We start from the raw sequence: 14,659 nt of genomic DNA, 5'->3' as shown, positions 1-14,659 counted from the left end.
TTTTTNTTTTCTTTTTTTCTTTTGGATCACGTATAATATTTGATTTTCTTTACCATTTTTAGAGAATGTTAACCTTGTCCTGGTGATTCTAGTTTCATTTTTTTCACTCAACAAATTAAAGAAAAAAGGCAACTAAAAGAATATGAACGTAGCCAAATGTAGTATTACATATATTTCCCACATTCCCAAGATATGGTCAAAAAGTACACATATATTAATCTGCATCTCCTTGTGATGAGATGGTTGATAGGAAATAACCCACCTTTGTAACAACGTACAACGTACAGAAGGTGTTCAAACCCAAGTTCCATTACATTGCCTTATGTAATATACCCTAAAAAACAAAAATACAATCTCACACAATGGTGATTTTGAAAATTGTACTAAAACCTCAGTTCGAATCATGGACAGAATTCTCATGATTCTTGTGGGTTAATTGGAATTTTGACAACATTCTCCTTAAGTCCAGCAGCATCATTCTTGCTATCAACAGTTGTTGATGATATTGTAGCAACATTAGTGATTGGCAATTCATGATCAATAGTTTTCACATCTTTCATGGAGGCCGAACGTTCTTTACTTTTACCCCACACAACAGCATAGAGGCCAATGACTATGAGCATGGTCCCAATTACACTGAAAGATGACACCAAAAATGCACCATTAAGTCATAGAAATTGCACATGAAGTTAGCTGGTGAAAAACTCTGTTAGAAATGTGGTCTTTCATGTGGTTTGTTAATTTGGTGCAATACATAACATGCATATTAATGTATACCTTCCCAGGCGGACTTGCTCAGATAAAATGATAGCGGCTAGAGCGGCAGTGATGATCATGGCCAGTGGACTGAAAGCTGTGACGAACACAGGGCCTTGTTCCTTCATCACAATCCCTTGCACGTAAAATGCAATTCCAGAGCAAACTATCCCCTAATCACAATCAAAGAGAGTCATCGTGTCAAACACTTATTTTACCATGTTAATCTCATCAGAATTAGTTTGTATAAAATGGTAACTCACAGAGTAAGCTGCAGCAAGGAGCCTAGAATCCCAGCCTATAACCCAAACACTCATGTTGTGTTCGATTACCAGTGTAGCTACGGCACCTTCCAAAGCACCCATAAAGCAGATCAAGGCAGTGAGAGAGAGCTCTGCTGGGTATACCTTCAAAGTAAAGGACTGAAACGCAAAGTATAGAATTAAGCAATTGATTAGCTGACCATAACAAACACAGTAAAAAAAATACAAAAACAAAAAACTGTGTATACAGTAAAACCCTAGCTAGCAACGAGCTGGGTGTAACTTACTTGGAGAATGAAGAAACCGGACCAACCACAGCAACGAGCTAGGAGCATGACAGTGCCGAGAACCCAGTGCTTGTCGGTGGCGGTGGCAGAGGTTGCATGGTGGCTAGCTTGTGCACTAATGAATTCAACGATCGGGCCTTTGTAAAAGGTCATGAGCATGGCTCCGCTCACGGTGATTACAGTTCCGATCACCTTTGCGACGCTAGGGATCTTCTTGAAATTGACTTTCTCCAACCTATGGATCACATGATGATCGATGAATAAATACACCAACTATATATATTAGTATGGTGAAAAAACAACTATGAGTTGTTTATCAACTTTTATTTACCTGAAAATAAGTGCGAAAATGAAGGTAATAGCAGGGAGGATATTGGCAGTGGCAGAAGCAAATGTTGCCGATGTGTATGTCATTCCCACGAAGTATAAGTTCTGAGCTAGCACAGGCCTGCATGCAATAGCATATATATAGTCAAATTAATGCCATGCAGATCAAACAAAAGGATGATCAGCTGTTGTTAATTTATACAGAAACTTACTCGAGAAAACCAAGCACCATTATTCTCAGGAAGATTGGGAGAGTCAGTTTTGGTCTTACTTTCCTGAAAAACAAAACGATAATATTAGCTCATGTGTGTATGATGTGTTTGGAACTGATACTTAACAAATGAATATTGACCTAGTACAAAGAGAAAGACGAAGCCAAACCTTTCGAGAACAAGTGCGAAGGGTGCGATCACAGCAAAGGCAATGAAATGCCTATAGGTAGCCAGGACAAAGTGGTTCATGCCACGCTTTAAGCCAACCATGCTGATAATGTACATCCCTGCATATCCGAATTGCAGGGACACCATGGCCAAGTAAGGCTTTATTTTGTTGAGAAACATACTAACTCTTTCATTTGAACCTTTGTCTGCCATCTTAAATCCTCTCTATGTGATCAAAGCAACCTCTGTTGGCTTATACCTAGCTAGCTAGCTCACAATGTTTGTTACTCCCAAACAAGTTGCTACTGCTCGGTTTATGCTTGCCTCCTCTAAATCGAGAGAGGGCCTTCTTATAGACCCAAAAAGCAGAAGAAGAAAAAATTAATTAAGAGAAGGCGATGACATTAGTTAGCTGTTTCTACTTTTTGCATATGAAGGCACTACTCATCTTGCATTATCTTATCCATTAACAACATTAAACAAAACTGTCCCAAGAAATTACAGTAGATTATAACGTGGATTCTTACGAAATAAGGCCTCTGGCTTTTCATTGAGGGCCTACCTGCCAATGAGCTCGCAATTATTTGGATCCTCAACTGGAAAAGGTTGCCTACGTTATCAATTTGGGAATCACTTCCTCGCTCCATGGGAGGTTGGAGTTAAGATTTACCATGATTAGCTAGCTTGAATCAATCGGGGTTAGATATTGTAATGGGTTGTTTCTATATGTCGTCTCTACTTTTAGTACAAATGTCAATTTACGATTAATGTAGATCAAATCAATTATGTTAATGAACCAATATTATTACTGCGAAGATGTGGGTTTAAATCGCTTTATTCATAATGATATCACTATTTTATGTATCTAATTATTAAGACTAATTTTATGTTTGATTTTACAACTTGGAGACCATTGCCAACATTCAGAATGTGACTCGTGATCGAGTTCATGAGTATTGGCATACAAATGGATTTGTCCTTGCTTTCCTTTGTTTCTTGAGAATAATAAGTGGGGAATTGATTGACCCATCAAATGAAATATAGAATAAGTGCTCTTTTGCCGAGATGATGTATGCGGAGGCTTATATATGTGGGTGGTGTTTATATGGATATGGGTGCTAGTAAGAGTGGCCACCACTGGAAAGACATGGCCAAGAGGGGATCACTGTTTAATTTTTATTGGGAGTTAACATTTATAGGTAAGCAATGTGAATGTAACTTGGTATTGTTAGTGGAGGACTGACTATACATATATGATGCCCATAGATTAAACAATTATCTAACAGAGATCTAGATTACATCTCTAATATCTTCTTATGTAAGGAAGGTTAAGCACTTTTGGTTCTCTAGCTTAGGAAAATATAGCTAGTCTTATGTTCATGAAGATTATATCCTATCTAATGTCTTCCATCATTGAAAACGCAAAGTTAGCTTATTCCCTTACTGGGCCAATAGTGTTGTGTGCGCGTGTGCGCTGCCTAGCTATATATTAGCTATATATTCATAATTTGATCGACGACAAGTATACAGGAGGAGCCCTTTGAATGTCTTTCTAAAATGGATGATAGGACATGTCGAGTATAGTCTTGCTGTTATACAAATAGCTTTACCATCATGATAATAACCCATTAATATATCTCACATCAGTCGGTATGTTCAGTTTAGTGCGATGCCTTATTGTGATAGTTAGAAATATGTCTTCTAATCATGTTATATTTGATCTTTTCTTAAAAACTAAAAATGTGATTCTTGGTTTAAGCTCTTGTCAGCGAGTTATAATCAGGAAAAAACTCACATGAATTGGTATCTTTACGTATTTCTAACAACTCCATACAAAGCTTATTTACTATGTCAAGAAACTTCACAAAACAAGTAAATTCGAAAGGTTCAGCATCATATCCCTACCCGTTGCGACCTAAAATACCCGAGTAGTTTCTAGTAGTGGTCACGTATATTCATCCTTTTACGTACTATTATGGGTGGGTGGGTGGGTGGGTATGCGAGTGTGCAGTTTATCGAAACAGGAAACTAGATCTCATGTTGAAGCAATTATGATAAACTCGTGGATGACATGTTATGGTTAATGCAGGACTACTATTGATCACTACCATGGAAGAGACTAAGCAGGGGGGTAGAAACAAAGACCGAACAAAAATAACAAATGGGGACAGTTGGGTGCTTTCGTACTTGGATCCCAATTAACAAGAACTCAGGTTGGTGCGATCTTACCTCACAGAAATGGAATAAATATGAGGCCCTCGATCAACTACTCAAGTAATATAAAAATCGTACGGACAGATATAATGATCACAGACATACATGGAAGCTGACTAGCTTAGTTAAGCTAGGTCATCAGGCTGCTGCTGCTGCAGAAGTCTTCGAGTGTACGTATCAGTACTTTTCTGGGTTCTGAAACAAATCGTACGGAACACGTAACACCTGATGCAGTGAGTCGCCAGATCTGCGGAAAAGTAGAGGGAATCAGTGATGGAGAAGCTGCCGCGTTGCGGTAGTGCCGGCTGAGGTCGGCGGCGTTCCCGTGGTTTGATAAGCACGGAATCGATCGCTCTCGTAAACCCTAATAATATACAAGTTAATGATGCTTAGTTTATTACTCGAGGGATTTGATTGATTATGTGAATCTTTGATTAGAGAAATGAACTAATTAATCTCTCTTTGTCTACGCGGCGCAACATAAGGATGGCCCTTTCTTTTCTAATTTCTACTACCTACTACTGTTTGGGAAAGTTGTTGCTCTGCTTCTCATGAGTGCAGAAGTGAAAGCTTGAAAGGAATGGATGGATCATGGAACCAAGTGTTTGCTTAGGTGAGCGCCTCCTTTGTCTTCTTCCTCAATATATATGATCATCACCTTCAAATATCATATCCAGATACATAAAAAGTCATTCGATGAAAGATTTGTGGGTAAATTTGTTAGATAATGAACATTGTGATCGAATATTCGAAGATATGGGTGATTAAAATTAGGTAAACCAAAGAAAGTGGACCAGCTCAAGTTGAGGTGTACGTGATGGTAATTTAAGTGCTTATTATTTCTCTAATACTTAAGTTCGTTCATGAGTTGTTTGATATGTCATTATATGTTAAGCACGTATACTTACAAATAGTCGAAACAAAATTTAGACAGAAGCACAGAAGGTGTTCAAAGTACCACAAGGAGATCCTGTCAGCAGATTCATATTTCTATTGCTGAAGTACCAAGCTAGCTAGCTCGCTTGCTCGCTCTAATCTTCATCACAAATTCACAATGAAAATTAACAGTTTGAGATTCAGCTGTCAAACTTTGAAAGCTGATATATGCCAAACTAAACCTTAGTACTGTAACTATACTGTTCTAGCTAGATTGTATATGCTGCATCATTATGATGACGTGCTTTGCTTGATTAATCATGTATTATTTCGACCACATAATTAGTGACTGCAGTACTGATAATATTAGTATATTTCTGTTGTAAACTAATTAGGTTAATTAATTATATCCAGTTTGTGATCGATTGTTCAGAGCTGAGTTATCCACTAGCGTCTAGCAGATTTCATGTTTGGGCTGGGCTCTTAGACGTTGATGAGATACGTGATCATGCCTATTAGTTTACCAACAAATTATAACTAGACAAAGTTACAAAAACTAATTGATTTCTCCAATAAGTGGATGCTTTCAGTTAGGTTACCAGCCATCCGTGGGAAATGATCTAATTTCTTCATATAATACGAAAAAGGCGAAATAATACACCCCAATTCTTCCACTAATATATATGAAATGCAAAGCGAAAGATACCTACTCTCTTTCCCTTATAATACTTGGATATGGATACTGCATGTGAGAAAAGTTGAGAAGATCACAGAACTGGAACTGAAGAAGAAGATCGATGATCGATCTTTCTACTGTAGATAAAAAGGAGCCAGCTGCAAGCCAGACAAGGAAGACAAATTTGTGGCACAATATCCACATTCACGTTATGTTCCCATCAACTTTGCAACTGGTGCTCTCGCATACGAGCATATATATGTTTAATTCGCTTCAATGTTATTCATGACCATACATATTCTATATCTTATATCAATCTCGTTTAATTAATTGAAATCGAAAATAAATATGAATAAAAAACAAAGTGACATGTGAGAAGAAATGAATTGGTATCGATTCTGGATGGTTAATTCCTAAACCAATTTCCTTCCTTCTTAATCAAAAATTCCTGATTATTCATGAAGCGATTCCTAAAAAAGAATAGACAAATTCTGATTCATTCACGTGTTAGTATACACATGAATACTTTTATCTATAATCATTATGATTCCTTTATATGTTAATAAATGCTAAATTTGATTATCCCGTAATCAATCCTCTACTGCAAGCAATTAGTAAATGTGCCCTTAAGTTATTGTCAAACTGTTAATGTTAAGGGAAGTGAAATCCACACTTCTTAAATTGTAATCCACACTCCCACTTTCCATTACTAAAATTTTGTCTTTAGTGACTAAAATTGTGTCCTTAATTTTTGTCTTCTTATGTAAATGATGACTAAAAATAGAAAGTGGGAGTGTGGATTACAATTTGGAGGGAGTGTGGATTTCACATCCTAGTTTAATTGTCAAAATATATTTATAACTTTTGTGGTACGTACCGATATGTTAGAATAGTTTGAGACATTCTTAACATTATTGATATAGTATTAGTAGCAGTAGAATATCAAGACATCCAGTAGAATTGTATGGAAGCTCTTCCACTCTTCTGCTACTAGCTAAATTGGTTAGAATATTTAGGCTCATTTTCATTGTTGAGTCATGATCACGATCTAATTAAATAGGTTAATTAACTGAAGTGGGTAATGTTATTGTAGTGAACAGATTAGTTACACTTACACATGCATCCATATGTTTTAGTGGTCATACGACGGAACTAATAACTTCACTTTAATTTCATTAATTACTAAGACCAATATGAGACGTAATTAAGATCAAATCTTTGCGTGTACGAACCTTTAATTAATCTGTTGCACTTAATATAAACATGTTAATTAGTTGCGATAGCTATATGATCAACGTAATTATTAGCAGCTCATAATACAGTTCATCCGAGTTAACAATTAAGTTCTTTAGTTAATTAGAACGTTTTTGTTTTGTTTTGAAAGTTAGTTAATTAGAACGTTGATGTACGTAGCAGAGCTGAACGAGTCTTCGCTGGGCCTAATAACAAAGTTAATTAAGTACCTAGGAAGGCTGCGTATCTGGCCCATTATCTACCAATTCTTTAATTAGCCCAGTCTTGATAATTATTTTAGGCATATTAACAAGATTTTTTTTCTTTTTTCTTTTATGGACCGAAGCTTGATAATAAGATTGAAATGCATAAATGATAAACGATGTCATTCATTCAAATTGATACTTTACCAATTCCTCATTTACAAGTACATTTTTTCCGTTACAGTTTTACTATTATCATTCGTTTGAATGATACAATAACTTATGCTTACTCAAATCATACAGGAAATTTATTACTCAGATCATACAATAATGTATTGTTTTAATTACATAGCCGCTTTCTTTTACTAGTTTCACTTTACCAATAACCATCATTTCAGTAAATCATAGAGAGTAATAGAAATAGGCCAGAGTCCGAAAGCCCAAACCAACCACTAATTTTCTTGAGATCCATATTCAAACTATATTACAGCTTAAAATAGACTATATATTCACTTTTGTTCTTTTTAATTGCTTCTAATATCTCACATAAAAGAATAACAATAAGGGTTGCAGGTGTTTTTATGCATTAGTAGTAGACAACTGATATCGTACAAAATGTACGTTTGAGGAGGACTCGTTCAGTAATTGATATCTATCTATCTATCACAAGTTTTGGGTACCCAATATTCATGAAACACTATTTAGTCATGCTATATATATTAAGGCTCCAGTATTGTGAACTCATGCATGTGACAGCTAAATTTCATAATCAATTAACCTTCAACCCTATTTCAACTGAATATATTGCAGAAAATATAATTGGTGGAATTTTAAGTGAATGTTACTGTAAGTCATTGTTCGTAAGTCCACTGATCCTGTAGCCAAATATACCCACTTCAATGCATGCATGTTTAAAGTTTAAACTCCCCGGCCTCTTTCCTGGCTTGCTGCGTTGGCGCCAACCATATATGGTCGATCGTTGCTCCTAGTCCCTACGATTGCATACTCTCTAATTTCTTCCGGTGACTACCACCATTGCCACCACCACAACGTGCTTCATATATATGTGCTTTGCTCTATCATTGTCACCCTACAGCGTGCCGGCCCCTAGCTAGCTACTGTATATTGTGGGTCGCCATTATGATGTGCAGGCAACCGCCCACCACCACCACCACCACAACCACAGTACTACTCCTCGTCAGTTATATCGACCTCACTGTAAATGAATGATTGCGTTACCTTTTGCCATTATGCATATAAGCAACACATCGATCCCACCACCTCATGGTTGTCACCATTGCTGCTGCACCAACAAGCAACAATGCATCATCTCTTTAATTTAGCATGTATATATGTCATTGTTTTTTTGTTTTTTTGGATGATAAGAAGAAAAAAAAAAGTGAAAAAAGAAGAAGATAGAGACTAGAAATCATTAATTGAAACATCCATAATTTATATGCTCATTTTCAAACTAAACCAAATTTTCCTTCTAAACAATCCATAATGGGAAGAGATTCGAGCTATTTTAGCTAAACGCAGAACCTTAGCCAAATCAAATCATCCTCAACGTACTAATTCTGAAGATAGATATATAATTGGTTTAATTTTGTAAGGCACCGATCGAAGAGATTCGTATCTAATTAAATTATACATCGATTTATATATAACATGACAATTAATGTTCACAAAAATTACTCAAAAATGCTATTATGGACAATAGGCATCCTGATCTTGTACGCAGGCCCTAAAAAATTAGGCATGCGCGCAGCCAATATTATTCTGGGATGTGAAACAAAATTCTGTTGACATCTGAAATGTGAAAACTGAGGAATATTCGAAGCTAGCTTGCTTGATTGTCAGGTATATATAACAGAGGGACCAATATCACATGCAAGTTGTTCGATCAAAACAATTAAACACGCCGGGAAGAAGAAAGAACAAGAGAAAAGATGAAGAATATATAGAGAGACAAACATAGGTGCTAGTACATAATTCATCTCAAAAAGTCAAAAATTACATGAATCTAGTTAAGTGGAATCTGACATATATATAAAGGAGCTTCATTTCGAAATGAAGCTATATATTTCATTCCCTGAAAGATAAATTTGGACAGAATCTTGCATGTAAGTAATGCAAGATGACTCAGCTCCTATAGCTAGGAATCTCGAATCAGAACAGACACATATTTATATATCTCTCATGATATATTCCTGTGCTTCATTCTAATTCGAATCTAGCTTGGAAATGGAAGCTTCTGATCATGTACGTCCGTTGATGCTATTATTTGCAGCAGTGACCGGCAGTTCGTGGTTAACAGAACCTTTCTCATCTTTCAGGGGCTCGTCCAAGGGCAGAGGGTCTTTGCTTTTACCCCAAACCACGGTGTAGAGTCCGAACACAATGAGAATAGCTCCGAGTATACTGAAACAAAGCACAAAGAACAATACATAAGTACCTTTCTCTGCACACCAAGATTTCTCTCTAGTTAAGATCCACGTACATTTGCTGCTCATAATCGTTTATATATGAGTTGAGTGTAAGCGTTCATACCTTCCGAGGTGGACTTGCTCAGCTAAAACGATGGCACCCAGAACTGCGGTGATGATCATGCAAAGAGGGCTGAAAGATGTCACGAAAACGGGGCCGCGTTCTCTATTCACAACGCCTTGCACATAATATGCAAGTCCAGAACAAATCACTCCCTAATGATAGACAGATTGTAGGTGTCAAATTGATGCTCTGCAATTATTTATTTTTTTCCCTACAAATTAATTAGGCTTGTGGAGTTGATCAAATACTCACAGAGTAAACAGAAGCAAGAAGCCTGGAGTCCCAGCCTATAACCCAAACGCTCATATTGCGTTCCATCACAAGTGTCACTACTCCACCCTCCAACACACCCATTACGCATATCCAGGCAGTGAGAGACAACTGTGCTGGGTACTTCTTCAACGTGAACGACTGAAGTAGAGCAGCAATTACAGACATTTTGTTATGTTATGTTATCAGACTATCAATTTGAAACGTCGAAATAGATGCAAGTAAGACGACTCACTTGTAGGATGAAGAAACTTGCCCAACCGCCGCAGCTGGCTATGAGCATCAAGGGGCCAGCGATCCAATGCTGATCGCTTGACTCGGTGCTGCTACTTTGGGCGCTGTTTGAGTGTCCCCGTACAATATCAATAATAGGGCCTTTGTACAAAGTCATGATCATTGCTCCGGACAAGGTCACCACCGTTCCGATGACCTTGGCTAGGCTATGTAGCTTCTTGACGTTCACAGTCTCTAACCTGATCGATGATTGACCAAATAACGAACGGTATCGATTATTAGGTCAAGACCAGGTAATATCATGTGGGAATGAGAACCAGCATCTTATGTCACTCAGATGATCAAATACTTTGATCCTCCTCATGTAATGTCATAAGCTATTCTTTTTTTTCTTTTCTTTCTTAGTTTCATATTAGTAATTCATATAGGATATCATGATATCATCCTAATTCTTGGAGAAACAAAACATAAAACATTAAACTTACTAAATTCTGATTAATTTCTTAGAGGTTAGCTATGTACGTATAAATTTTCTCTTAACGTGCAAACGAAACTAATTGAGAATATTCTCGTATCAATATGTGGACCATGATTCTTTTTTATCAAAACAATTATGGATGCCCAATTTGCGTATTGCTTTCCGATGTGTTGGCTGCTAAGCATACAATTAACCTTTAGATTTGCTTGCATAAGCGCACTTAAGCACTATAGAAAACGCATGCTCATCATAAATATATCTAAAAGGTTATGATCAACTTGAAAATATACCTGAAGCAAAGTGCCAGAATAAAGGTTATGGCAGGAAGAACATTAACAACTGCAGATGCAAATGTTGCCGAGGTGTACTTCATTCCCAGAAAGTATAAGTTCTGGTCCAGAACTGGCCTGTAAACCAATGGTAACAGTATTAACTATCAAGTCATGGTGCTGATTACTTCATTGCTTAATGCACTCGTACGCGGTCATAACGAAAATGGAGGCCAACGTAAAACTTTGAAAAGAGAGAGCTTCTTAGAGCATTACTCAAGAAATCCAAGCAGCATTATTCTGAGGAATATTGGGAGAGTCATCCGTGGTCTTATTTTCCTGTAAATCAGAGATATAACCAATGCGATTAATATAGTACGTAGCTACGGAAGAGGGAGACTAATTAGTTAGTTCTAAGGAATTTAACATCTCCTACTAATGTTTGCTTAGTGTACGATTATAAGATTAACAATATGACAACCTAGCTAATATGTTCAAGGACATGATCAAACCTTTCAAGAACCAACGCGAAGGGTGCAATGACACAGAGGGCAACGACGTGACGGTACACCGACAAAACAAAGTGACTCATGCCATGCTTAAACGAGACCATGCTTATGATGTACATGCCTGCATACCCAAACTGCAGGGACACCATAGCCAAATAAGGTTTGATTTTTTTGAGAAACGCACTTGGCTTAGACACAGATGGACTTTGGTCTCCCATATTTCTATCTAGTGTTAGTACTAGCTCTCTCTATCTAGCTACCTTAACACTCACAGACTATAGCACAAGTATGGAAGTTACTATGAGCTAGGCTGCTGCTTGCCAACACTAAACTGAGGAATGCCCCCTCTTATAAGCAGAAAAAGCTAAAAATAGAGACAGTAGTCCGGCCAGTATTTCAAAACCATACGTACATGTCCAAAACCACTCAATCTCTCTCTTTGTGTCACTGTTGGATATGGATTCTCTTATCCATTAACCAAAAACTTAAGCAACTACAAATAACCTTAGCTATCTCACTTGCAATGACATGAGATGGAGAGAGAATCAAACAAAAGCAAATAAAGATTAAGAGAGAGAGAGATATAGAGAGGGGGGAGAGTAGTAATCAAATGGATCTCTAAGAAAATAATGCTTCCCCTTTTCTTTCTTTAACTTATTTCGAAGAAGTGGGGATTTGATTCATTGACCACCAAATGAAATTTAGGCTGAGTGCCTTAGCATGATATTCATGTAAGGCCTATGCGGTGCTTAGACGAAGTTGGGTGCTATGAAGAGTGGACACCACTTTTTAGACACAAGGGACCGATAGAGGTAATTCCATCCATATATCACTTCTGTTTTGGTTCGGGACTCTTTGATCATTTGCCTAACTTCAATTTGTGACCTCATTCATCATTTGTTAGTGCAATTTACGTGGATGGTAAGTGTTGCATGTCAAAGCTAGCTAGCTCTCACAAATTAACAAAATCAAAATCCTCGAAACACCAAAGTAAGTTTTAACGTACACATAAACAATAATCCGGCCATATTTGGATAAATTAGTCTATACGCAGACCAAACATAACCAAAAGTGGTGATGCGAATTTGGAGGTTTCAGTTTATCGGTGTTAGAATGTCCAACCCAATGTTGCATATTATCTTAGCAGTAAAGATAATAAGGTTCAAAGTAAGTCGATCTGGTACATCAACGATTAACCAGTGCCTAGATATTCATTTCTATCATATCAATTATGTGTAAGCTAGCACCCAGATATATAAAATACGTGGTTAAGCTAGCTTAGGTTAATTCATAGCTCATAGCAAGGCTTTAAGTAATCGTGCATTCAACTTTAATTAGTTCTAACTTTGCCAATGAATAAGCCACTTATGATTCTTTAAACCAAATGAAATTAAATTAAGGCGCATATTATCATACAAAACCCTTTCACTGAGATATTTTGGTTTACTCTTCCTTCATCTGCATGATTAACATATACTAATTGTATTATGGCTTTTAAAGTTTCTAATCGATCTAATTTCACAAAATTATTGTTTGATATCATTCCTATTAGGATTAGTGGAAAAGTTCCGGAAATGTTAAGCATATATATCTAACCAATTAAATGATCCATATCTGTTACTATGTTATGTTGTCCTATCATTTTATGCTAAATTATTCTTCTTCTTTTTTTGGTCGAAAAAATGTGGAAAAATTCTTCTTTCTGTAATATGTTAATTGAACATATATGCTTCCTACGTACAATCATAGCCAGCTCTTAAGATATTGAGATACTTGATTGATGAGACTTTCTTACTTGGTATCAAACTATCAATCACGTACAAATGATGCACCATCAGTTCATATCCAAAATTAGACACAAAAAATAATGACTCAAAAATTTATAAGAGAATAAAATGAACAATCATGTCCAGCATATAAGAGATGATGTGAGAGCTAGCTAGCTACATGTAATGTATATGTACGAACTCACTGTGTTAGTTTTATTTTTCTGGATGAGTACAGAACACTTGGGGCGACGAAGTCCAGACATATAAAGTTTGTGGTTTCGTGTTTGGATTCCAATAGAAGAAAATAAACAGCGTTTAGTGGAATCCCACCTTACAATACATGGATACTTTCTCCGAAAAGAGATAATAATGTGGTTGCAAATTGAGGAAGAAAATAGGAGAAGAAATTCAGTGGCCGACTTCTCGTAGTGTTGTTTGGTGTAGTTGCTGTGTTATAATTTTCAACTGTAATGGCGTAGGCGCGCAAGGTTAAGAATTGTCCCCTAAGGTAATGTAGGTAGATCTGAGATGTTCGCTAGCTAGTTGTTACACTAAAGCACGATTAAAATAGTTCTTGATTATGATCGGATTTGGAAGCTACCGAGATTATTGAAAGGAATAGCAGAAAAGTCAAAGGATGGGGAGAAAAGATGGAGGCTACATTGTGACTATTCTCATAATTTCATTAATTAGAAAATATAGATTATAAGAGTATATATATCTATGCTGATCGATATAACGACATGACATAACCACTCTGCACTGTTTTACTGTTATAATCGTGACATGATCAATTTAGGTAAGAGAATATGACTTGGGGATCAAAGCAGTAAGAGATCATTCACTTTGATTGGGTCATTTCAGCAAATCAATTCTTCTAAGTACAATCACGTACTATGCATGTGCATGATTCTTTTTTTTCTTTCTTTTTTTTTTCTTTTTTCCCTGCAGCTCTTGGCTAAGAGGCTTTATTCATATTCTTCCGAATAATTCCGAAGTGTGGGATGTAAAAGAATATATTTTTAACCATAAACGGCAGATTGGTAGAGACATATCACATATCTTACAAATCAAACTATTCTTGCATGGCATGGGCATGTACGTACGTAGCATATCAGTGCAAAGAAATCGTTATAGACATACCTAGCTTGTTACTTTGCTTGGGCGTTTAGAATACCTTTTTAAAGGTTTAACCTAAAGTTGACAAGCTACACTCTTCGAAATGTTAATATCATCATCTTTTCTGTCTTTTATTTAATCAGGATGTTCATATCGTCTAAATTTGCAACCCTCATAATGCAAAGGGTGGCATATATATGGGGTACTATATATCACTACCATGTATAAGGCTAGGTTCACTTCTGT

The 14,659-nt window shown here is 36.6% G+C and overlaps 2 protein-coding genes across 2 annotated transcripts; both read right to left on the bottom strand.

Annotated features, from left to right (window-relative positions):
- Window positions 1–263: 263 nt before the first annotated feature.
- LOC101301549 (auxin-induced protein 5NG4-like) lies at window positions 264–2,335 on the bottom strand. The gene is made up of 7 exons (XM_004290805.1): window positions 2,015–2,335; window positions 1,846–1,908; window positions 1,638–1,754; window positions 1,307–1,541; window positions 1,020–1,178; window positions 778–929; window positions 264–636 (listed from the first exon to the last, which is right to left on the bottom strand). Exons 1-7 carry the CDS (start codon window positions 2,224–2,226, stop codon window positions 417–419), a joined length of 1,158 nt encoding a protein of 385 aa, XP_004290853.1. The 5' UTR covers window positions 2,227–2,335; the 3' UTR covers window positions 264–416.
- A 6,820-nt stretch (window positions 2,336–9,155) lies between these two features.
- On the bottom strand, window positions 9,156–11,847 carry LOC101301259 (auxin-induced protein 5NG4-like). Its single transcript, XM_004290804.1, has 7 exons — window positions 11,529–11,847; window positions 11,293–11,355; window positions 11,038–11,154; window positions 10,271–10,508; window positions 10,018–10,176; window positions 9,766–9,917; window positions 9,156–9,636 (listed from the first exon to the last, which is right to left on the bottom strand). Exons 1-7 carry the CDS (start codon window positions 11,741–11,743, stop codon window positions 9,474–9,476), a joined length of 1,107 nt encoding a protein of 368 aa, XP_004290852.1. The 5' UTR covers window positions 11,744–11,847; the 3' UTR covers window positions 9,156–9,473.
- Window positions 11,848–14,659: the final 2,812 nt, after the last annotated feature.

Source organism: Fragaria vesca, linkage group LG2 (assembly GCF_000184155.1).
Source record: "Fragaria vesca subsp. vesca linkage group LG2, FraVesHawaii_1.0, whole genome shotgun sequence".
Taxonomy (NCBI): Eukaryota; Viridiplantae; Streptophyta; class Magnoliopsida; order Rosales; family Rosaceae; genus Fragaria; species Fragaria vesca.
This window is presented reverse-complemented; position numbering and strand designations above follow the sequence as displayed.